The sequence below is a fragment of the Meles meles genome, chromosome 18 (assembly GCF_922984935.1).
Source record: "Meles meles chromosome 18, mMelMel3.1 paternal haplotype, whole genome shotgun sequence".
NCBI lineage: Eukaryota > Metazoa > Chordata > Mammalia > Carnivora > Mustelidae > Meles > Meles meles.
Window position 1 is genome coordinate 63,128,915 of NC_060083.1, and position 22,517 is coordinate 63,151,431.

The 22,517-nt window shown below is 67.8% G+C and overlaps 1 protein-coding gene across 1 annotated transcript in view; it reads left to right on the forward strand.

Moving 5' to 3' along the window:
• The window catches only part of BAHCC1 (BAH domain and coiled-coil containing 1), a 58,221-nt gene that overhangs the window by 9,758 nt on the left and 25,946 nt on the right, over positions 1–22,517 (forward strand). The window contains 1 exon segment of the mRNA XM_045984014.1: positions 14,714–14,896. Coding sequence (XP_045839970.1) covers positions 14,714–14,896 — 183 coding nt within the window.

Genomic DNA, 22,517 nt, shown 5'->3' on the forward strand with positions numbered 1-22,517 from the left:
CAGCCTTCAAGGAATTCAATTCCGGCGCCCCTGGGAGAGCCAGCTGTCCGGTGACCTGAGTGCGCCTGCTGGTGCCCCTTCCTGCACCTGCTCTGTCCTTGAGGTCCTAGGCCCCCGGCAGGGTGGAGCCCACAGGGGGCCCTTGCTGCGCCGCTGCGCCCTGGGGAGCCGCGGACCATGCCTTAGCCCCTCTGTGCCTGTCCCGCCGCAGCCCCGCGGAGACCCCGCTCCCCTTGCCAGAAGGGCTTCACGGATGGAGTCCCCAGCGTTCTCAGCACTCCACGCCTGTGCCCAGCCACCCAACGGCTCCGGCCCCTTCCGGAGCTGGCCTGCAGCCAGGTCTCCAGGGGGCCACCGACACAGCCGCCCGTGCCCAGAGCTTGTCACCCGTTGGGCGCTGCAGCTGGCCCCACCGGGTCCGGGCCTCACCCACTCTCAGAGCCTCCCAGGGATCCCGCCGTGCGGCTCTACCTGGGCCCCCCCAGCCCTGAACGTAACCCCATGTTCTGCCCAGACTCCACCTCTCCTTCTCAGGAGGGCCTCCCTGGGCCTCTGGCTCATCTCCCATCCCACGGGCTGCATGGCCTCCCGGCCCTGACCTCCTGGGTGCCCTGGGCCCCCAGGTCAGCAGCGGGCTCTGCCCAGCTCCCCAGACCAGTGCTGGTGGAGTTGGAGCCCTTCCCCATGGGGCTGCAGAGTCCTAAGTCTGGGGCGTCCTCCATCCCTTCCTTTCTGCCGGACCCTGGGGGTCCCCAGGTGGGGGGGTGTGCACGCTTGGGGAGCACGCGTGTGCCTGTGGGTACAAGGAGAGCCTCGTACGGGTTTTCTCCCGCAGTTTCACTCCCACGTTGGAGAAAAGGGAAGATAAGGACGGTCTCTGGGGAACGCAGTTAGGGGGAGGGAGTGGGGGACGCGCCAGGGTCTGCATGACCCTTGGTCTCTGCACTAAAAACCCAGGCGCTCTGCCCGCCGGCCTGAGCGTGACGTGGGCGCACGCTGGCAGTGCCCTCTGCGCGTCCCCAGCCTGTGTGGACCCTCCCGGGGCCAGGTCAGCTTCTCACCTTCCAGAAGCATCTTTCTGTCATAGACTGTGTGCCGCATGTTAAAAGGTACGAGCACTGAACAGACGGACAGAGGGAGCCGTTCCCCTGCTGGCGTCACATCTGGCGGCGGGGGTGGGGGGTAGAGACCAGAGGCTTCACCTGAGTCCTAGGGCACTGGTGAGTGGCGAGGGATGCCGGGGAGGGCTGCCGCTCTCCTCCCCGCGGGCTGTGGGCGGCTGCCCAGGCAGTGGACTTGCGTGTGGTGGGGGCCACCGGCCGAAGGAGAAGGAGGACGCAGTGGAGACCCGGGAGCTGGGAGAAGGCGGGGCTGTGGCATCTCCATCCCTCAACACGGTGCCACTTTGCTCTCTGGACCTTGGCGCCTGGCCTGGGAGGTGTGTGTGGCGGGACTGGCCGTGTCCAGGCCTTCTGACAGCTGGTCGCCCCTGCTCTGTCCCTTAGGAGCCCATTAGAGCTGGCTGGACACACACACTTGTACACACCTTGACCCCAGGATGTGCCCAGAGGCCTGGAGAGAAACTGACTGGTGCCTGTGTCTTGCAGGAGGGGCTGCCTCCCTGGGGACGGGCGGGGAGGCACATGGGGCACCTCCTGGGGGACCCCCTTCATGGGTCCCAGTCCCCAGCTCCCCGTGGTGTCTGTCTAGAGGGCCTGGGGTCTTGAGCACAGAGGTAGAAAGCGGCACCCAGCTTGGGGTCCTGCCGTCCTTCCCCTGGCTGGCTTCTGCTTCGGGCGGCCGTCGCACGGGGCACGTCAGGTGTGTCTGGGCTTCGTGGCCACAGGGTTTGACATCATAGGGCCGGAGGTGGAGATGCTGGGTCTGGGCAGGGCGGCCTGCGAGTTTGGGAGCCCCATAGGTGGGGGTGCTGAGCCTGTGTCTGGAGATCACAGGGAGCCGTCCAAGGCCAGAGGCAGGATGGCCCATGGGAACTTTAGGCCGACAGCCCGGGGCAGGTCCCCGGGGGGGTCCGCGAGGAGGAATGCTTCTGTGAGCTTCTCGCTGACCTCACTTCTCTCATGTCCTTCCTCTGTCTGAGCGGGAAGAGATGCTAGTCGTCCGGGGGCCAGGACTCCACCTTGAGCCGAGAGCGGGCCTGGGGTCTCTCCCTTCCCTGCGCTTCTGTCCCCGGCCCACCCTCCTTGTCCTCAGCCCCCAGCCCTCCCCCGCCGTGGATGTGCCCTGCAGCCTCCTCTCTGCTCCCCCTTTTCCATACCCCCAAACCCGGACACCACACTGACACCTGTGCCCGGCCCTGTGATTTGGGCCAATGAGAGTGAGGCTCAGTGAGGGCAGGAGTCGGGGGGGCAACCGGCTTGTGCGTGGGGACGGCCACCTAGCCGCGGCGGGCTGGCTCTGTCCCCTGCCGCTCAGTTCCTCACTGAGCACAGGAGGCCTGGAAACTCTGGGGTCAGCGCTGGCCTCCCTTTCTCCTTCCTCCCTTCCTTCCTCCCCTCCGTCCCCGTCTTCAGGCTCTCCATGGGCAGCCCTAGAGCCGAGCCTCTCTGTTGACCTAAGCTGGGCACATCTGCTGGGAGGCCCCGGTGGGCGGCCGGCTGCCCCAGCCCAGGCGTGTGGTGGCCCCAGGGAGCGGTGGCTGGAAGACGCGTGTCTCTGGAGGCGTCTCCCACTCCCCTTCCCCTCCGCTGCCCACCTGCCCCCAGGGGATCCCCGAGCTTCACGTGGTTTCTGGGCCTTCCTACTCCCCCTCTCCCCCTGGACCCTCCACCAGCCTGCGCGTCTCACTGAGGTCCTTCCCCACAGCCCTCCTCCCCCAGTCCTGCTTCCTGCCCAGTCCCTGCTCCTGCCTTCCCTGCCCCCGCTCCCATAACCCTTGCCCATGCACTCAGCGGGACACCAGCCCAGATGCCGCCGCCCCAGCACTCTCCAGGGCGCTGGTGGCCCTCAGGCGGCGGGTTCCGGACCGGACCTGGACGTGACCATGGTGAGGCACAACACACCTGCTTTCTGGCCTCGGCGGTGGCACCTTGTAGGAGGGTGACGGCAGATCCCTTTGTCCCTGGCCAGGGCACGGGAGGGAGTGGGAAGGAGCTGGGCTCCGGAGCCTGCGGGACAGCGGTCTTGCCCACTCAGCCGCTGAGTCCCCCCACCACCGCGGCCAGCAGGTCACTCGTGGGCACTTTGCCTGAAGCCAGTCCCCTTTCTGGGACTTTTTGCATCCCTTTGGGCCTCCTAAAAATAAGCTTTTAATTTATTTTAAATTAACGTTAGAATTAATTCTAAATTAAATTGTAACGCATCTTTAGGCCAGCTCTTAAAAAGTCCTTAATGTGCGTGAATACAGAAAAGACTGGGAAAAGTTGGGAAGACGTTCATGAGACTGTCCCATCCCTCATAACCTGTTGTAGGTTTGATGGCAAATACCCAGCAGGAATCCGGAAAGATTAAGTCTGGAGGGCCCTCGAGATGGGCGGCCGGTCCTTAGAATGTCAGATGCAAGGGGAGGGGCCGGGACGCGACCCCACGCAGGGGCCTCTGTGGCTGCTGGTGCCTGCAGGGATCATGGGCTGAGGTGACCTCGGGCTTGGCTTGAAGGGAAGCTGGGGGGACACCTGTGTGTCTGTATTGCCAGGGTCGGGAGGCGGCCATCCCGCCAGGGTGGGGCCGGGGATGTCGGGCTTTTCTGCAGAAGCAGGTCTGTACCCTGAGTGGCCGACTCCCCTCCTGATCCTTCTTGAAGGTTCTTTCCTTGCTCTGGGCTCCCCTGTAAATGCAGCAGAACCTCTGCCCGCCTGGGTTCTGTGGCTTCTCTATGCGTTAGTGCGCTACTGCTGTGTAACAAATCATCCCAAATTTGGCGGCTTAACGCAGCAAACACAATTGCCTCATACTCCCTGGGGGTCAGGAGTCGGAGTCGAGGTGGCAGGGCTTGGTGGTTGGGGGGGTCCCCTTCCAAGCTCCCCTGCGTGGCTGCCACAGGCCTCGGTTCCTTACTGGGGCTGGCTGGGGACGGCGGTTCTGTAGAAGTGAGTCTAATCCGTCCCACGCCCAGGCGAGGGATTACATAAAGGCACGAATACCAGGGGTCAGTGGGCGTTGGGAGCCGCACTCGATCTGGACCCCTCCCGAAGCTGTCACGGCCCCAGAGACCCTGGGGGTTGTCCCCTTGTTCTCCCCACCCTCCCGGGCTCCCTGTGTGGGACCTGGCCCGGCCTCTCAGCCTCCGTCCTCTCTTGTCCAGCTCAGCCCCCTCCCTGCTCTGCAACCCTGTCATCACTTCCTCACGGTGACCCCTCCCTGGCCTGTCCCCTCCAGAAGCCTGCTGCCTGCTCTGTAGAGGACCCAGACCAACGGGACCTGCTCCTCTGCGGGCCGGCACGCTGTCCTCTGACCACCTGTGCGGCGTCTGCTTCAAGACATGCCACCCGCAGGCCTGCGACTCGGCCCCAAAATGGCCTTGAGGACAGTGCAGGTCACTGAGAGATTCAAGGGCCATTGTTAGAGGCCAGGGTGGCTGGCCTGCGGTTTCCTTAGCTTCCAGGCTGGGCTGCGGTGGGGCTGGGTGACCCCGTGCATGGCGGGTGCTCTCCGTAATTGTTTGTCTCGTGAATGACCCGGGTTAGAGTTTCCGTGTCCGGACGGAGCCCAGGCTCCAGGCTGCGGCTTGGGTGACAGGGACGTGGCCTGGGGAGGTCTGGGCAGCACTTTTCACTGCTGTTCCTGAGCCAGCTGCCTGCCCCAGGGAGGTCAGCAGGTGCCCTGGGCTTACCTGCCTGCCCCGGGAGCCAGTGCAGGTCGGGGCAGACCCTGGGAACCCCGCCAGACCCTGGGTCCCTCTGAGGCTGTGTGGGAGGTGCCCGCTGGGGGCCTTGTCCTGTCCAGGCAGCCCATCACAAAGCCCCTTCCCTCCTCTGACTGTGTCACGCACAACCCTTGCTCAGAGCTCAGGCTGTGAATTGGGCTGAGGGGATCAGTCCTTAGGCTCAGGGACAAGCCCCCCGGGGCGGGGTCCTGGCGACAGAGCTCAGCGAAACCACTTGCTTGCCCTGAGGTCACACGGGGAGCAGTGCAGAAGCACAGGGCTCAGGCTGGAAGCCCACGGCTGGTTTTCTGCCCCCGTGCCTCCCGCCCTGGCCTCTGGCAGGCCCCAGGCCTCCGAAAGCCGGGGGGGGGGGGGGGCACAGGGCTGGACCCTGAGGTGGGAGCTGCAGGGCGCACCGCGGAGCCTTCCCTCCCCGGGGGGGTTCCTGCTGGGCTCCCCCAGGCATGGGCCGCCGGGGGCTCCCCTGGGCTGGCCGTCAATCCGGCCCCATTCTGGAAGCCACCCCTCCCGCCTCAGGGGTGCTCCTCTTTCTGGGGGGTCTCGGATCCGGGGTCTGCTGTCCCCCACCACAGAGCTGCTCTTCTTGTCCCTCAAGAGTCCCCAGAAACACCATAGTTTCACCTCTGAGAAGTGAGGTTTCCCTTCTCCTTCGGCTCACTGTTTCTAGAGCTGAGAATTCCTTATCTCTGTACTTCTAGGGAAGCTGGAAGGACATGGACAGCCCACGGGGCACACCCCATCCCGCGCCCACCGCGCTGCCCTGAGAGCACCGTGGGCCGAGCACTGTGCACCCAGCACCATGGGCTGAGCACTGTAGGCTGAGCACTGTGCGCAGGGCCGGGTCTGTGCCTCCCGCCAGGAACCAGGAGCAGCCCCAGGGGGAGCCAGGCCTTTCCCTGCTTCTGGCCCCGGGGACTAAGAGGCAGTGGGGAGGGCTGGCCCCTCGGAAGTTCGGGCTCCCTGGAGGTCTGTGCCAGGAGAGGCCCAGGCCCCGGGTCACTCGGCCCTCCTCTCTGTTGGGAGTGTCGGGTGTGGGTGCCGCCGGGCTGGCCCAGATCCAGTCTCCCTCTCAGGGCCCCTTAGGGATTTGGTCACACTCGGTGGCTCGGGCACCAGTCACCTTGGCTCTCTTGGCAGGACTCCCCCAGGCCTCCACGTGGCTGAGGGCATAGGCTTGGTGGGCCTCCCCGGGTCCCCCTCCTCTCCCGCACCTCGCCCCACACCACCCCTGCACGGCGATGCGATCTCGCTGGGAAATACAGCATTTTTCGCTAATCAGAACCCCGCCCTTTGCCCATCGCCTCCCCGACCCTCATGTCTCACACCCACAGAGCACTGGCCGCTGCTCACGGGCTCATCGGAACCTCCCTCCGTGTCCCCAGGCTCTCCTGTTTGTGGCCTCTGCCCCGGGGTGCTCCCTGGCCCTGGGGCACCCGGGTCAGCCCGTCGCTGTTGCTTGTTCTCCATCAGGCTGAGGTGCTGGGAACCCTAGACTCACCCGGGGCGCACGCGGGCCCGGGCCTCTTCTGCGGGGGCAGGAGGGTGTTGAGCCGCTCAGGGGCGTGGCTGGGTGCCGAGCTCAGGGCCCGGTGCGGGGTCAGGCTGAGTTTCGCAGAGGAGGCTGGTGCGAATGGGGCCTTGAGAAGTCAAGAGTCGGGAAGGGACATGGTTTCCTGGAAGGGGCAGGAGGGTGAGCCCTGGTGTGGCCGGACAGAACCGTACCTGCTGTAGTTGGCAGGGATACGAGGAGAGAGAGTGGCGCTGGCCGCAGGGACCTGCTGACCTTCTTGGGAGAGTGCGGGTCTCTCTCAGAGACCAGAGGCTGGTGCGTGCAGCGACCTGCGGCGGTCTCAGGTTCCCCTCCTGGCCCCATGCCAGGACACCGCAGCCCGAGCCAGCCCTATTCTGGGAGTCAGGCCCTTGGTCCCCTGCCCTTCTCGGGCACGAGGCGGCAGAAGCCGGCCTGAGTGCTTGGAGCAGCCAGGGGGAGCTCTCTCAGCCCAACATGGTAGCGACGCCACGGCCAGCGGTCGGGACCCCAGGGTGCACAGCTGTCCCTGTCCCGTGTCCCGCCACCACGGAGCTCCTGCCTGGGCGTGGGTGCAGGGGGCTGGCTCAGCCTATAGCCTCGCTCGGTGTCTTCGGGAGGGGACTTTGCATCTCTCCACGCCCACCCGAGCCAGCCTGACCTCTGGGCCTTGCAGGGTGCAAGGTGGGAGCTGAGGGGGCGCTGGGCAGGGTGTGGATGTCCCCTTCCTCCCCTGGGAAGATGTGGGGCCTCTAAGCGCCCCGCCCCGAAGCCACCAGCCTCCAGGCAGGGGGCGAGTCTCGCCTTTACTTAGGACAGCGGAGGGGTCTGCGAACTCCACTGGGAGCAAGAGGCCGGGCTTGGAGGCTTTGGTCCGGCTCGGAGGACTGAGGGACCCGCCTCTGCAGCCAGCGGGCTCGGGGGACGGGGCTTGGAGGCTGGAGCCTGGGCAGCTGTAGCCCGCGTGCCCTCGGCTCCCTGGCTGGTGCCCAGCTCGACCAACAACGCTGTGGCCTCCAGGTAGGGGAGAGGGGTGGCAGGAGAGGAACTGATTGTGTACCTTGGTCGAGGGCTCGACTACCCATAGGGGAGGGATAATTGGACGGATGGGTGGACGGACGGGTGGACGGACGAGTGGATGGACGGGTGGACGGATGGGGTGGACGGACGGGTGGACGGATGGGTGGACGAGTCCACAGGATGGGACGGGTGGACGGATGGGGTGGACGGACAGGTGGACGGACGGGTGGACGAGTCCACAGGATGGGAAGGTGCGCCAGATGGTGGTAAGCCTGACCCCAAGTGGCCTTCATCCCACTGCTGTCTCCTACCCCTTAATTTCCCCTGCCTGCTGCCCTTGGAGCCTCTGCCCGATGCTGGTGATGATGTCGCCTTCGTGGGGCTGGGGCAGGGGGAGGAAGCTCACACCAGGCCATGCGGGACACTCGGCAGACAGGGAAGGGCCGGCCAGCAGGGCAAACTCCCCACCCTTCAGGCATGGAGCCTTCCACTGGGGTCCATCCTGTGCTGGCGTGACCAGGTCAGACCAGACCCTGTGAGCAGACCTGCCTGGGCCTCTGTCTGACCACAGCTAACACGGGGCAGGTCCAGGGGAAGCTGGAGGGCGTGGGGGCCCGGGCCCAGGGCACAAGGGGGGACCGGCATCCAGACCCGAGCGGCCACCTCCTCGCAGCTTCTTTCAAGATGGCTTAGGCCTTCCAGCTGTGGCGCGCGGGGGTGGTGCTGACCAGCTCTGGCCACCTCCCCACGCCCCCCCCAATACTTTCCTGCCCTCGGGAGTGTCCTGGAGGTGGAGGGGCTGGCTGCCTGCCAGTGAGGGTGTGCAGGGAAGGGAGGCTGCGGGAGAGCGGGGGCGAGCAACAAGGGGGCGGCCCTTGGCCGCTGCTGCCTGGACCCCCCGGCCGAGGGGCCCTCTGAGTCACTCTCCGCATCGAGTCCGAGGGCGGCCCCTTTGCCCAGCCAAAGGGCTAAATTTACCCTTTTAATAAGAACCAGACTTATATCCGATTTTCCTTTTCTTTTATTAGTTCTGGGCTGTTGGTGGTTGGGCCTCCCCTCTCATCTTCCCTCCACGTTTGTCTGCTGGGTGGTTCGGCAACCACAGAATTTTCCTATTATGGCCTGAGAACCGCTGCCTTTGGGCCAACCGGGCTTCTGGAAGGTTCTCCTGGGCCATTGGAAAGGGGCTTCCCATGTGACACACTCGTGCTTCTGGGCGGGTGCCCCTCACCCTGGGCTGCCTCCGCCTCGTAGCGCTGGGCCAGCCAGGAGGCTCCCCCGCGGCCTCACATTCCTGCCTCCTGTCCCTGTCCCTCCCCCCACCCCCCCCCGCCCGGTGCCTGTCTCAGGCTCCTCGTCTTGTCTGGCCACCTTCTCGGATTGTGGACAGCAGCTGCGATTGCCGGGAGGGGCGCTTGGGGACTCCCAGGGCCGTGGTGGCAGAGGGCTGCCTTAAGGCCGGGCAGGGCTTGGGTCTGGCCAGACCAAATGAGGGAATGGTGCTGGACAGGCTGACATCCGGGGGCTGCCAGCTTGCGGCCGGAGGGGACTGCCCCACCCAGATCTGGACGATGCATGGGTCCTGGAGAAGCAGCCCAGCAAGGCCAGCCCTGCAGGGGGGCGTCCCCGATCAGAGAGGGCTTTGTGCCAATCTAAGCCGCTTCTCCGCGGCAGAGAGGGTGGGCTGCTTGTGGGGAGGCGGGCCTGGCCACGTGGCCTGCCAGCTGTCCCCCAGCATCCACACGACTCCTGGAGCCACGTTCAGGTCCAGGTGGCCAAGGCTGAGCAGCTGGCTTGGGGTGCGGGAGTTGGGGGCGCGGGAGCAATAGTTTGGGGCCAACTAGGGCTCCCTCCCACCACCACCAAGCCAGGGCGCACACCCGCCTCCCGGGTTGGAGGAGGTGGTGGGCAGGACCCAGGCAGCCAGTCCGCCCGCGGTCCCCTCCCATGGCACCCCGCGGCGCAGACAGAACCAAAGGCCAGAACCAAAGGTCAGGAGCCTCTTCCCGGGTCCTAGCGGGCAAAGGGACTGGTTTGGTGGCCGTCAAGCTCTGGGAGGCGGGTCTTGGGCCCCACACACAAGAACACGACCGCGTGTGTGCTCAGAGCGGCGTGTCCACACCTGTACCCAGAACGCAGACTGAGCTCACCAGTGCGTGCACCCATAGCCACGTGCGCACGCTCCCAGCCACGCAGCCAGGCCCAGACACCACACGGGTGCCCGCACACCGTCCCTCTGCCACCCCTCTGCCCCGTGCGTGTTTGCCCACCATCGTCTCACCCCTGGGCTGATGGTGGGCTCCAGCCCCGCGGGACCGTTCCCTGGTTGCATCTGGAAACGGAGCCTCCAGACTCGAGCACACCCAGAGCGGCCCCACGGGCGGCAGTGCGGCACTGTGGGCTTCCTGGCAGGGGCGGTCCCAGAGCGGCCCCTCCCTCCAGGGCCTGGTCGCCCCATCCCTGTCTCCCTCCCGCCACCTGCTTTCCAGCAGGCTAGGCCGAGTCCTCTCCATTGTTGTCCATGCAGGACTGAGGCCGGACACCAGCTGGATGCACTCCTTCCTCGCGCCCTGTCCCGGAACGAGAGGGCTGTGGTCAGGTCCCTGCCGTGGGCTGCCCGTCCTTCTGCCTCTTCTTCCTGACAGCTCCTTCCGGGCCTGGCTTGGCACGGGGGGCCCTTTGGTTCCCTAGGCAGACCTCCCGTCCCTCCAGTGTCTCGGCAGCCTCTGGTGTGCTGGGGGAGACCCAGGGATGGCCCCAGGGGAGTTGGGGAGCCCTGCAGGGCCTGGGGCGGTGGGGAGCCCGAGCAGGTGTGAGCGGGTGGGTGGGCGCTGGTGGACACAGAGCCGGGGTGTGGCGTGCCGGCAGCTGGGCCGGGCTCCAGGAAGGGCTTGGTTCTCAGGAGCGGCTGCAGCCGGGCTGGCCTTTCCTTCGAAGCACATCTGGGTTTCCAGAAAAGGAGGCGGCTGTCCCGGGGCTCACTCAAGACAACGCAAATACTGCGCCCAGCTCTCTGAGCCCCTCTGTCTGCCCGTCTTCCCTCATCTGCCCTCCCGGCCATCAGCCTGGGGTCATAGGGAGGAGACAGACTTCCCGGTGTCCTCACCGTAGGACAGCCTGGTGCGGAGGTGGGGGCTGGACGGAGAGGGGGTGTGCAGTGGTACTGTGGGCGCCCGGCCTCCTGAGTCCCCAGGCCTAGGGTACTGGCACCCCAAACCCCGTGTTGCTGCCGGTCGGTCTCCGTGGTCCCTAGACGGGGGGCCCCCGGCTGCAGCTGTGCTCTGGGCCGTGGCAGGTGGGCCTCGCAAACAGATCAGCCGTGGAAGGCCCAGCTGGGCTGTTTGGCTGGGCCCCACGGGGCCACCCCTGCCAGGGCCGACGCAGCTCGCCGCCCACTGCCCGCCGGCCGCCAGGCTCTCTGCGCAGCAGCCTGGGGATGGAGGCGGGGCTCAGTGGTCACTCAAGCCTGGCTCCACGGGGCCAGGCGGCCACGAGGGACACAGCCGCCACAGCCACAGTCCGGGTCGTCTGGGCCTTGGGGTGTGGGGTCAGATGGGGCTCAGGGCCAGGGCTGTGCCTGAGGAGCCAGGCCGCTGAGGGGAGTCGGCAGGCCCTCCCAGGAACCCTGGCCCCTGAGCCGTCTTCCCAGCCAGCCCGGCGCCCAGGCCTCCGCGGGGTACTAGCCGGGCTTGCGCAGTGCTGGAGCCAGGACAGGAGCTCTGTGTCCAGCTGGGGCTGGCCCGGCACTGGGGGCCTGAATGTGCAGTACAGACGGGCCGTCTCTGGGCCCACGGACACCTCGCACCGCGTCCAGTCTCCTTTCCTGAAGTCATTCTACGCATGTACCCTATCTGTGATGAGATCGGACCGTGCACGCTGGAGGGGCTGGGGTGGCCTTGGAGAGGACGGGCCTTGTTCCAACCCCAGCTGAGGTCCTTGGGACATGGAGTCCAGATGCCCCGTGGTGGGCCTGCCGTCAGGACTGCATGGAAGCAATTACTGGGAGGGTTTGCAGAGCTCCTGATCTGAAAGGGGCCGGTGCCAAGGGCTCTAGGATTGGGGGTCCTAGCCGGGGGCAGGGGTGTCCTAACGGAGCACCTCTCTGGCCTTCCCTGATGCTCCAGGCCCCCACTGTCCCCTCCCGGGCCGGTGACCGTGGCAGTCTGTGGGCAAGGACCCTGCCAAGAGGAAAGAACCCTTCAGCCCAGTTCCCGGCCAGACTTGGCCGCGAGGCTCAGCCCTGGCCGAGGCCCAGGCCGCCTCAGCTCACGCTCTGTCTGGGGCTGGCTACTGGTTGGCGGGAGGGGCTGGGGAGGCAGCAGCCAGGTCAGCCCAGGCCCCTGGTGGCCAGGCACGTTGCCATCTCCACGCTCCTTGGAGGTGGAGGTGACCATGAGCACCAGCTAGGGTGGGGGGCTTCCTCAGCCCACCCCCTGCCCCCATGCCTCGTCAGCCCACCCCCTGCCCCCGCCCCCCATCGTCACAGCCCCCCCAAGCCCCAGGCAAGGCTGGCCGGACCTCCAGCTCCTTCCGAGCACGGAACGTGGAGCCCCCCGGCACAGGATTCGGGCCAGGGGACCGGCCTGCAGATCGGGGGTGTGGGAGCCCCCCACCCCCCCAGACCTGGAGCTGCAGACTGGGGATTTAGGAGCGAGTCTGTGACGGTGGCTCAGGGATGGGGTGTCCGTGTGGGCAGCGGGGGGTGCCGGAAGCCCCCATGGCGCTGTGTCTGGGCGAGGGCCCTGTGGTGTGCCCTTGGGGCCAGGGGCCTCCAGTGACCCCTGCTTCCTTCCTGGCGGGCACTTTACAGTGACGGTGCACATCACATTTGTATGACAACCTCCTCTGTTTTCAGCATGAAAGGAAAAGAGGAGACGCCCCCCAGGTGGACGATCTGAACCAGCCTACCAGGCCGGGGGCCACCAGGGGCAGCAGGGTTCCATCGGGGAGCAGGGTGGCCCCGGAGGGTGGAGGAGGGGCCGGGCTGGCAGGCGGCCCCACCCCTTCGTTGCCCACGCCCTGAGGCACGGGTGGCTTCTCTGGATTCTGAGAAACCATCTCTCCGAGGAACCCCAAGAAGGTTCCCCCCGCCCCGCCCCATCAGGAGATAGGCTGTGTGGAGCACGGTCGGCCCCAGGCTTGGGGGCTCTGGCTCAGTGGGAAGTATGTCTCCTGCCCTATGGAGCCGAGACCTGGGCTGAGCCGAGGTGCTGCCCCTCCCCCGCGCCCCTTGCAGTGTGAGCATCCTTCTGGGACGGTGCCAGAGCAGGGCACCCCGAGAGTCTCCACCCGAGGCCAGGATCCGCCGCCCTGGGCCATGGTGTCCCGGCACCTGCCCCCCCCAGATTTCAGCTTCGGACCCGCCCCAGGCCTCAGGCCTGCTCCCCGTCTGAGGGGTGGGTCTTCAGAGGTCGCCTGCTGCCTCTGGGAGCACCCAGGCCCGGGTGACCCTGTACGGGACCCACCTCCAAGCCTCAGCGTCCCTGGACCGGAGGGCCCTGTGCGACTCTGAGCTGCATTTCCCGCCCAGCCTGCGGCCTGGCCCTCCGCCTCGCCCCTGCGGTGTGGGAGAGCTCAAGGTGCGGGCTTCTCAGGCTGAGCTCCTAGAGAAATCCTTTATCCAGACCCAACTCTTGGACGCGGTTGCCTCCCAGTGTCCCGGGAGGAGCAGGGTGGGAGGGACTTCCCTGGGAGGGTGCGGGGGTGGGAAGCCCTGGGAGACTCGGGCTGGCCTGGGCGAGGCAGGAAGAGGCCTGCTCATCCCCCAGGCATGGCCCCCCCAGAGTCCCCAGAGCCCAGCAGAGGCCGCCCTCCCACTCCCGCCCCTCCACCCACGGCCTCTGGAGGCCAACACTTCCCTTCCCAGCCCCGAGTCCCCTCCCCTGGCTGGACGCCTGTGGTCTGGCCACGGCCCATGGCAGTCCCAGCCCTGCGGTTCGGGAAGTCCCTGGCTCCTGGGCACCTTCGTCCCCTGCCCCTGGGTCCTCTCGGGGTCTCCGGGAAGCCTGACACCACCGCAGAGGTCAGGTTGTGGCCCGGTCCCCCGCCAGTGCTCACAGACCTGCCTCAGGGGCCTCCGCTCAGGGAAGACCCCTTTCCTCCAACGATGTCCCAGTCGCTCACAGGCGGGGTGGGAGGCCAACAGGGTCCCCATCGGGGCAGTCCCTCCCTCACCCCTGCTCTGGGCTCTGCCTCCTCTGTGCTGAGTCACCCCCTGTCTGGGAAGCTCCCAGGGCCAGGCCAGACTGGGCGAGGAGTCACAAATTCCCCCTGCCTCCCGGGCTGGGAAACAGCCGCCCTGACTCACCTGGGGCAGGGCCTGCTGCCTGCGGGGACCCCCGAGCCCCTGCGAACCCCACCGGGACCCTGCACTCAGCCCCACGGGGCGGTGAGCCCCCAGGTCCCGGCTCCCCGTCCCCTGGGATGGTCCCAGGCCAGGCTCACGGCCCGTGGAACAGAGGGGACCCGGTGCAGCCAGAGCGGGGGGCTGCCCAGCCCAGCCGTAAACCACCGGCCAGGCACCCGGGGCTATTCCTCGAGGAGCAGTCTGCAAACACACGTGCCCGGTTGGTGTGGAAATCCCGGGAGGCCTGCTCGGCCTCGCCGCGGCCTCTGGATTTGGGCAGAGGGGAGACCCAGTGGCCCCGGAGGGCCGTGAGGCTGGCTTCCAGCGGGCGCGCAGAGGGTCCTGCGAGGCCGATGACTGTGTGCAGCCGCCTGCCAGCCCGACTGGGGCCTGACCCCGAGAGCCCCCTGTGGCTCTGAAAAGCGGGTCCTGGCCTCCTCCTCGGGCTTCTCTCATTTTGCTCTGTGGCCCTCGTTCCAGTCTCGCTCACCTGGGACGGGGCTGAGGAGTCTGTCGGACAGGGCAGGGGGGTGAGGACCCCACTGTGGGGAGAGGCCATTCCACCCCCGTGCTGCCCTCGCGGTGGGCAGAGGCCGCGGGGCCCACTGGGCTGGGGCAGGGGGTCCGGGGACACTGGCGCTCTCTTGGGAGGTGTGGGCAAAGCGGTCTGGCAGGTCGGCCGTGGCGGGGGGACCATGACCTGGGAGACTCGCTGGGCGGCTGGCTCCCCACGGGCGCAGCGCTCCGCATCCGGCTTGGGGGGCGGCAGAAGCGCAGACAGTCACGGGAGGGCAGCAGACCCCAAGCGCGCCTGTCGGGGGCCTGGGTGGGTGGGTTCTCCTGCCGGTGACCTCCGGGCTCTTTGAGGACAGAGAGTAGGGGGCTCGAGAGTCAGCACCGGGGCAGGGCTCCCCGGCGGGGCGGCTCGGCTCAGACTCACTCTTGCCCCCCCCCGCCCCCCCCGTGTCCACAGCCGGCAGCCGCCTGATGGGGAACTCTCCGGCCTCCTCTTTCGTGGGCAGCTTTCTCACCGGCAGCCTGGGCTCGGCGGCCCCCGCGCACCCCAGCGGCCCCGCCCCAGCCCCCTCGGAGCAGGCCTACCGCGGCGCCTCCCACCCCGCCACCTCCCAGATCTGGTTCTCCCACTCCCACGAAGGTAAGCCTGGGGGGCGGGAGGCGTGCGCGGAGGGGCTCCCTCCCCTGCTGTGGCCTGCCGAGGAAGCCCCCATGGGGGAGGTGGTCACTGGTTGGAAACGGGGTGGGGGGGGCACCAAGCAGTGGTCCCGGCCAGATGTGCTCACAGATGAGCAGGGGGAGGGAAGGCGGTGCGGCCGGGAGGGCTCTGGGAGCGCGGCGGAAACGTGGAGCACAGCTGGGCCAGCGGAGGCCGGCTGCACCCTCTGCTGGGGCTGCACCCACCTCCCCAGATTCCGCGGTGTGGGCTCCAGATGTGCCGGCTGGGAGGGCGGGGTGGGGAGGGGAGAGCTGTCTGTATGCTCGCCCGCCACCTCGGGGGCCTGGCCCGGAGCAGAGTCCCTCCCAGGCCCCAGGGCTCCCTGTGGAACGCAGCCCCCTCTGGGACTCTGGGGCTCCCCGCAGTGTCCCCCGCTCTCCCCAGTCTGTTCAGTCCCTTGGCGCGGCGATGCCGGGAGCAGCCGAGCCCCGTGCCTGCTGGCTCCCGTGCGGCCCCGGAAGGGTTAAGGCCGACGGCACTGGCTGGCACGCGGAGAGGTAATTGCAGTTGGCAGCGGGCACGGAGGGCTCTTGCCTCCTGGCACCGGCGCCGCCGTAACTCAGTGACGGCTGGGTGGCAAGCTGGGCGTTTGCAGAGCGCGTCCCCACACACCGCGCCCGCCGCCGTGTTCCAGGCCGGGAGATTAGCGCCCGGCGCGGCTGGAGAGCCAGAGAAACTTCTTTGTGCAACAAGAAAGGGGCTGTTTTCCAAACAGGACAGGTGACAAGTGAAGGACAGTTGTTAAAATAATCTGGGCTTTAAGCGCTGTGCGGAGTGCACATGACGGCGGGGCGATAAGGAGCCACTCTCCTTCCCCGTGGAGGGGCGGCGGGGCGGCCCTGGCAGGCAGGGCGGGACCCCTGGCCCCTATGCCGCCCAGTGTGGGGGTGGGGGTGGGGGAGTGGCGGGAGGCTTGGCTGGCAGCCGTGGGTGGGCCCCTCCAGCCCTTCCCCCTTCTGTGTCTGCCCAGTGGCTCCCAGCCCCTGCGGGAGCATCTGGAAGGATGTCTGTGGGAGGGAGGAGGGCGGCCGAGGGGGGGGGGTGGGCAGGGGGAGACCTGCAACAGGCACGGGGGACCACCTCCAAATAACGAAGTAACGGCCGTGCCGCACCCGGGTCCAGCTGCAGGTGCACGGCGCTCCCTGGCTAGCTGACTCAGTTTCCCCTCCGTGCGGGGTTGGGGGGGCCGTGGTCCGGACAGCAGCTCTGCTCCAGGAGGCACGGAGCCCTCCCCTCTGTGTCACCCTTGGGGACCGTGTCAGCATGGAGGGCGGTTTGTGGGCAGCGCCACCTGCCTTGGGGCCCAGGGAGAAGGTGTCCCTGTCCTGCCCCCCAGGGGGCTGCGGGGAAGGCGGGAGGGAGGCAGCCTGCAGACAGCGCCCTCAACGGCCTCCCGCCACTCGCTTCCCCTGAGCCAACGGCTGCCTCTGCATCGTGAGACCTGAGACGAGCTGCAGCCCCTGGGGCAGCTACCTGGCAGGGGCCCCCAGCCTCTGCCCCGGCCTCTGGGGCCTCCTACCTGCCCTGTGTGCTCCAGAGGAGCTGCTTCTCTGCAGCAGGGCCGGCCTGAACGGGAAGGGGGTCAGGGCTAGAGCACCCTGAGGGCACTTCTCCCTCTCAGGCTGGCCCTGAGGTCTGTCCGTCCCCCCCTGTCCCCCCCGACACAGCCTGCACCTGCTCGGGCTCGACCCGCCCGCCGCCTGGTGCCTGCCAGGGCGAGGGGCTACGTGGGCAAAGGCAGGTGGGCAGAGGCGGCGGCCGGGTAACCAGCCAGCCTCCAGAGCCGGGGCGTGTGCGGAGCAGCCCGAGGCCGAGGCCCTGGAGGGGGAGAAGGGGAGAGTGCCCCCGACCTGCCGGGTCCTACCTGAGGGAAGCTGCTGTGTGTGTGTGGGTCCTGGGGACCGTGCAGCCCGTGCCTCAGTTTACCCCCTCACCACTCCCCTTCCCTCCGCCGTCCGGGGAGCGGCCCCGCCTCGGGATCTCCCTCCTGCGGGGGTTCCCCTGCCCTCCGCCCTCTGCCTGTCTGCCTGCCGCAGCCTCACTCCCCGACAGGCCACGTGGTGCCGGCTGCCTCGCCGCGAGCTCGGAGCGTGAAGGCCGGCGGGGGGGGGGGCCGGAGTGAGTGGCGGTGCCTGCTGGCGGGCTGCCCTGGCACGGTGCCTGCCTGCTAGTCTCACTGGGTGCCAGCTGGCTCCCCCGTGCCGGGGCCTGTTCTCTGCCGTGTGTGTTCGGAGAGAAGGGGGGTGAGGCGGGCGGGGGCACGCGACACGGCCGGAGAGCGGGGGCCGCCAGGCATGGTGGGCTGCCTGGGCGGGCTGCTGCGAGGGCTGGCGCTCACCCTCGTCCTGCTTCCTTCCGCCGCCCCGGGGCTGGGCAGGCTGGCAGGCGCCCAGCAGAGCCTGCTCACCGCCCCTCCCTGGCCGGGGGCTGGCCCGGGGCTGGGCTCCTGAAAGGCCAGGAGGCCAGGACAGGGCGGCAGGTGGGGGCCAAGTCAGGGGAGGGGTCCGAGGGACCCCACTGCACCCCCAGCTCCAGGCAGGACTGCCCGCTTCTCCGTTGGGGGACCTGGCTCGCCATCTGGGGGGCAGCCGTCCGAGCAGCGCCCAGGCCTCCTGCTTCCCTGGCAGAGCAGCTGCGTGCAGGGGGGGTTGGGCTGGGGGAGCCGCCCGGAACATCTGGCCTGGGGCAGGGCCTGTCGGTCCAGCCCCCCGGCCTCCTGGCCTCCTAGGCTCGCCCAGAGGAAGGGACCTGCCAGAAGCTGGACGCTCCCCTCTGAGGCTTAGCGGGGGAGTGGGTGGCGGAAGTGGGGGGCAGGGGTGAGCCAGTGTCCAGCCAGCCTGCCCTGGGTGGGTCCGGGGGGGGAGCACAGCACAGCTGGTCCCATTGTCATGGAGCCTGGCCCCTCTCTCCCCACTCCACCCCCAGCTGCGGGCTGGGACCACCCACAGGGCCGGTGAAAGGGGTTCTGCTCCTGGGGGCTCCGCTGGGGAGGGGTGGGGCCCCCCCGGCTGCGCACCACAGGCTCCTGCAGCCTCTCGTGCCACCTGGACAGGGAGCCGTGGGAGGAAGCAGGCACTTGTGCCGTCCATGGCAGTGGCCCCTGGGGCGCTCTCCAGCAGAGGTGGCTACTGCTCCCCCCCGGGGCTGGGCCAGCCTCCAGTGGGTGCTCCCCAATGCTCCCAGCCCCCCACTTCCCCTTGCAGACGTTGGGGAGGGAGGCTGGAGCGTGTCTGTGCGAGGGGCGGAAGGGCCGCCCAGCACCCCCCACCTCCGTGGGACCTCTGGCCATCCTGCCCCCCAGAGCCTGTGTTCCAGAGCCACGGAGAGGAGCTGTGTGAGGGGTCTCCGTCCTGAGCCCCAGCCCCTCTCCCCCGACCCCGTCCGCTCCTTTTCCCTCTCCTGGCCTCAGTTTCCCTAATGGCCTGGGACTCTGACCCCACAGAGCCACTGACGACCGCCCGTGTCTGTGGTCGCCCTCACCCTGCCTCCCTGACCCCAGCCCCTGCTGGAAGGAAGGGGGAGGCTCGTGGGACGGCTGGCCACTCTGAGATCTGAGGACAGAGTGTGGGGAAGGGCCCCAGCTCCCCGGGTCCCAACGTGGAAATCAGGGAGGCCCATCTCCTGTGGACCTCGGACCCCCTCCAGAGCGTCCTTGGGGCTGTTGCGTGGCCTTTCCTGACCTTGACGGGGTCCTCTGCCCCTGGCTGCGCCTTGTTCTGGTCCTTGTCCCCTGCAGGTCCCCATCTGCTGCCCGCCTGCCCCACCCCCGCCGTGGGCCTGAGTCTGGCACTCGGGAAGCCTTCCTCCACGTGGCTCCTAACTTGAGCAGTCGGTTGCTGAGGGCACAGGTCCCGGCCTGACCCCCGTGAGGCTAGTCCCGGGCAGGGCCCCTCTGCCGGTCGGGCCTGCCTTTCACTGCTCCGGGTCCTGCCGCCACAGGTGGCCCTGAGGGCAGGCGGCCAGGGCCAGTCCCTGGCTCTAGGTCAGGCCGGGAGCACGAGTGTGTGCTCAGGATAATGGCATTTCGTGCTGACCCTGGCCCAGGGACAGTGGCACTCGCCTTGTTTACTTCTCTGAGTGACACCGTGGCAGGTGGGCGGCTTTTCACCCGTCCTACAGGGGAGGAAACAGGCTGGGGAAAGTGCGTGGCGGGCTTTGAGTCTAGACAGCCCAACTGAGAGACTGTCCGCCCCTCCCCTTTCCTCGGCAGCCCCAGGTGCCCCCGAGCCCTGTCTCTGTCCGCCTTCCTCGTGTCGGGAATGGGCACCCCCTTTCCCAGCTCCTGCCGGGACCCGGCCAGTGTGCGTGCCCGGGCAGCCGTGGGGACAGGGGGTGGTCAGGACCCTGCTGGACCAGACCCCTGGCCCTTGCAGGGGTCACCTTCACTGCTCAAGTGTAGGTCCCGAAAGGCCGGGGGAGCCGTGGCACCCCCGGGCCTCTGTTGCCCCATATGCACACGGCTGACGGGGAGCGCCCTCCTGACCCAGCGTGGTCCGGTCTCACACAGCCCGCTGGCCAGCCGGTGCCTGGCAGAGGCCTCCCTGAGTGCTCGCCGGTGACCACTCTGTCCTGCCCGTGCCCCGTAGCAGCTGTCCACTGCTGGGCTGGGGCCTCAGCTGCTTTCTGGGCCGACGCCTGTAGTGGGAGCAGGGGAGGACAGCACCGTCTGGGCTGGGGAGAGGTCCCCATGTCACTGCCGGGCAGATGACCTGTCTGCGGCACAACTGTAGGTGCGGCTGGGTTGGAGTGTCCTCGTGGCCCCCAGGATCCCCTCGGCTCGATGACTGCTGTGGCCGGGCCACCCGAAGCCTGGGGCTTGGAGCCCTCTAGAGGGCAAGTAGGCCGTCCCTGGCGGACTCCCGAGCAGCCAGGGTTGTCCTGGGGGATCTCCATGGAGGTTCCGGGGGTCACGCCGGTTTGCCCCCAGCCCTCCCAGGCCCCCAGGCCCCGCCCCGCTCTGAGGGAGCTCTGCATCTGTGTTCGGGGCCACATGTGCCAGGAGCCTGGGCTGTCCGTGAACTGCCTGGATCCCGGGCAGGCTGCCCGCTGCTTTCGTGCCAGAGCCGCCCAAGGTGCAGGGCCTGGCACCTTTCCCCAGCTCTTAGCGCTGCTCTGGGCCTGGGATGAGACCGGCGCCGCCAGGCCCTGCACCTTGGGCGGCAGGGGGGGCGGGGGGCACCGGAACCGGGACGCTGACAGATGCTACGAACCCGGAACCACCACGAGCCCACGCTTCGGCCCCAACCCCCAGTGCGGGAGGCCGAGGCCTGGGCGCTCCCCGAGGGCTGAGCTTCCAAAGCCCACTCCATCCTGGAGAAGGGGTCTCCCTCCGGAAGCCCGGCCTGGACAGCCACGGGTCCGACCACCGAGTGTGACGGGGCCTCTGGACGAAAGCCGGGAGGACGTGGGGGGGCCGTTGCGAGGCTCCTTCCCCAATACCGGAGCGGGGTGGCGCATCTCCTGCTCACTGCCCGTGCCCCCGTCCTGGGCAGGGCTCTGGTCAGTCGTGGCACTCAAGGTGCACGTGGCTGCAGCCTCAGAATCCTCCTTTTTTCCTTAAAGATGTTACCGATTTATCTGACAGAGATCACAAGCAGGCGGAGAGACAGGCAGAGGCGGGGCGGGGTGGGAAGCGGGCTCCCCGCAGAGCAGAGAGCCCGATGCGGGACTCGATCCCAGGACCCTGGGATCATGACCTGAGCCGAAGGCAGAGGCTTCACCCTCTGAGCCGCCCAGGCGCCCCTCAGAATCCTTCGTAAACCAGCACTCTGGGGGGTCGCTGTCACTTAGTAGACTTGCGTGCCACACTTGGAACGCCCTGACATGCTGAGAGGGGTGTCATCGGGAGAGAGCCAGCGTCCAGTCATGGGGCCAGGACCTCTAGCTGGGCCTGTGTGGCGGGAGCATCCCAGGGCGGGTGGGATCCGCAGGTGGGAGCAGGACACCCACTGGGGCTCCATCTGGAGGCCCTGACCCTTGCTGAACCCCGCTCCCCGAGAGTGGTCTGGCCCAGAGGAGACAGGGCCTCTGATTGGCCAGACGGGCATTTGGGTTCCTCAGAGCCGGCCCTCCAGGGTTGTGCTGCGGGGAGCTGCCTTCGGGGTCTGACGCGGGGACCCTCCTGGTGGCCCGCAGCCATAGCTCGAGGCCTGATGGCCGGTGAGAACCTTCCAGCTTGGAGCCTCAGGATAGGGGAAGGGTCACCCTCCAGGGAGACAGCTCCACGGTTTGTCAGGGTGGCCTGTGGGACGGGGCGTCTGTTGCAGAAAGGCAGAGCCCTGGGGGAGGGAAGGTGGCCGGGGCCCCCAGAAGAGTTTACCGGACTCTGTGGACCTGGGCTGGGGGGCAGCTTCCCCCAGAGAGCCCTGGTCCTCTGGTTGCCGGGCCACACGGGAGGCCCCATACCCCCAGACCTGGCTTCCCAAGTGATGTGAGAGCAGGGCCCGGGGCCTCCCAGGGGGGTGGTCTCTGGGAGGTCAGGGGGGTGGGGAAGTAGTGTGGCGAGACCCGGGAGCAGGGAGATGCTGCGGGGTGGTCCTGGTGGCCCCGCTCAGAGAGGAGGGCAGACATGGGGGTACGGCCCCCTCCTTCCTCTCTGATGCAGAAGCAACAGACCCTGGGTCCTCCCAGGTACCCGCCTCTTCACTGGGGGGGAGGTCGGGAGAAGCCCCCGCTCTATCATTCTTGCCCGTATCCCCTGTAAAGTGTCCCTGCCTTTCTTCCTATCCCCTCTGTGCATCAGACTCTGCCTCCTGGGCAGCCCCTACGTGGGAGGGCTGCCCGCTCCCCACATGTTCCCCAGCATCCCCGACTTCCCCGGACAGCCAGCAAAGGCCCAGGGGATCCCGGGAGGGGTCTCGGTGTGAGGTCGCTCTGCCCCCCCAGCAGCCCAGGGACCCGGAAGGTCCTGCCCCTGCCCAGTGCCTCACTCTGCTTCATTGTCCCCACCAGGTGAAAGCCTTGACCCTCTGCCCCGTTGTCCCTTATGTCACAGGATTGGCTTGAGTCTTTTGTGGCTCAGAGCGGCAGGGACAGGATGTAGGGTGTCCTCCATCCTGTGGAGTCCTGAGATGCCCACTGAGGCTCGGGGCTCCTCCTCAGAGCTCATCGAGGCCTTCCAGGGCCTCGCGGGCAGACAGAGCCCAGGGACAGGTCTGGGGCCTGGCCCCCCCACCCTGGGCTGTTGCTCTACACACATTTGCCCCCTGTCCCTTAAGGTGGTCACAGTAGCCCCAAACCCAAGGGGGACAAGGGATCCGGGAAGGAGGTCCCAAACCACGCTGTCCCCTGCAGGGGTGTGGACGTGAGGAGCTCTGGTCCTGGGTTCCTGGGTGCCCAGCCCCCTCCCCTCTCCCTGTGCCTCGAGCCTCGAGCCCTGCCGACAACCACAGCCCCCACGTTGTCCCCCGCATAGCCCCTTCAAGGACCCCGCCGTGGGTCCCAGCCACGGCGGCCTGGCTGGTGCCCGCTCAGTACAGCTGCTCTGTAAAATCGGCTTTTCTTTCTCCAGGTCAGAGAGGATGGTCGTGTTGGGGGAAAGAAA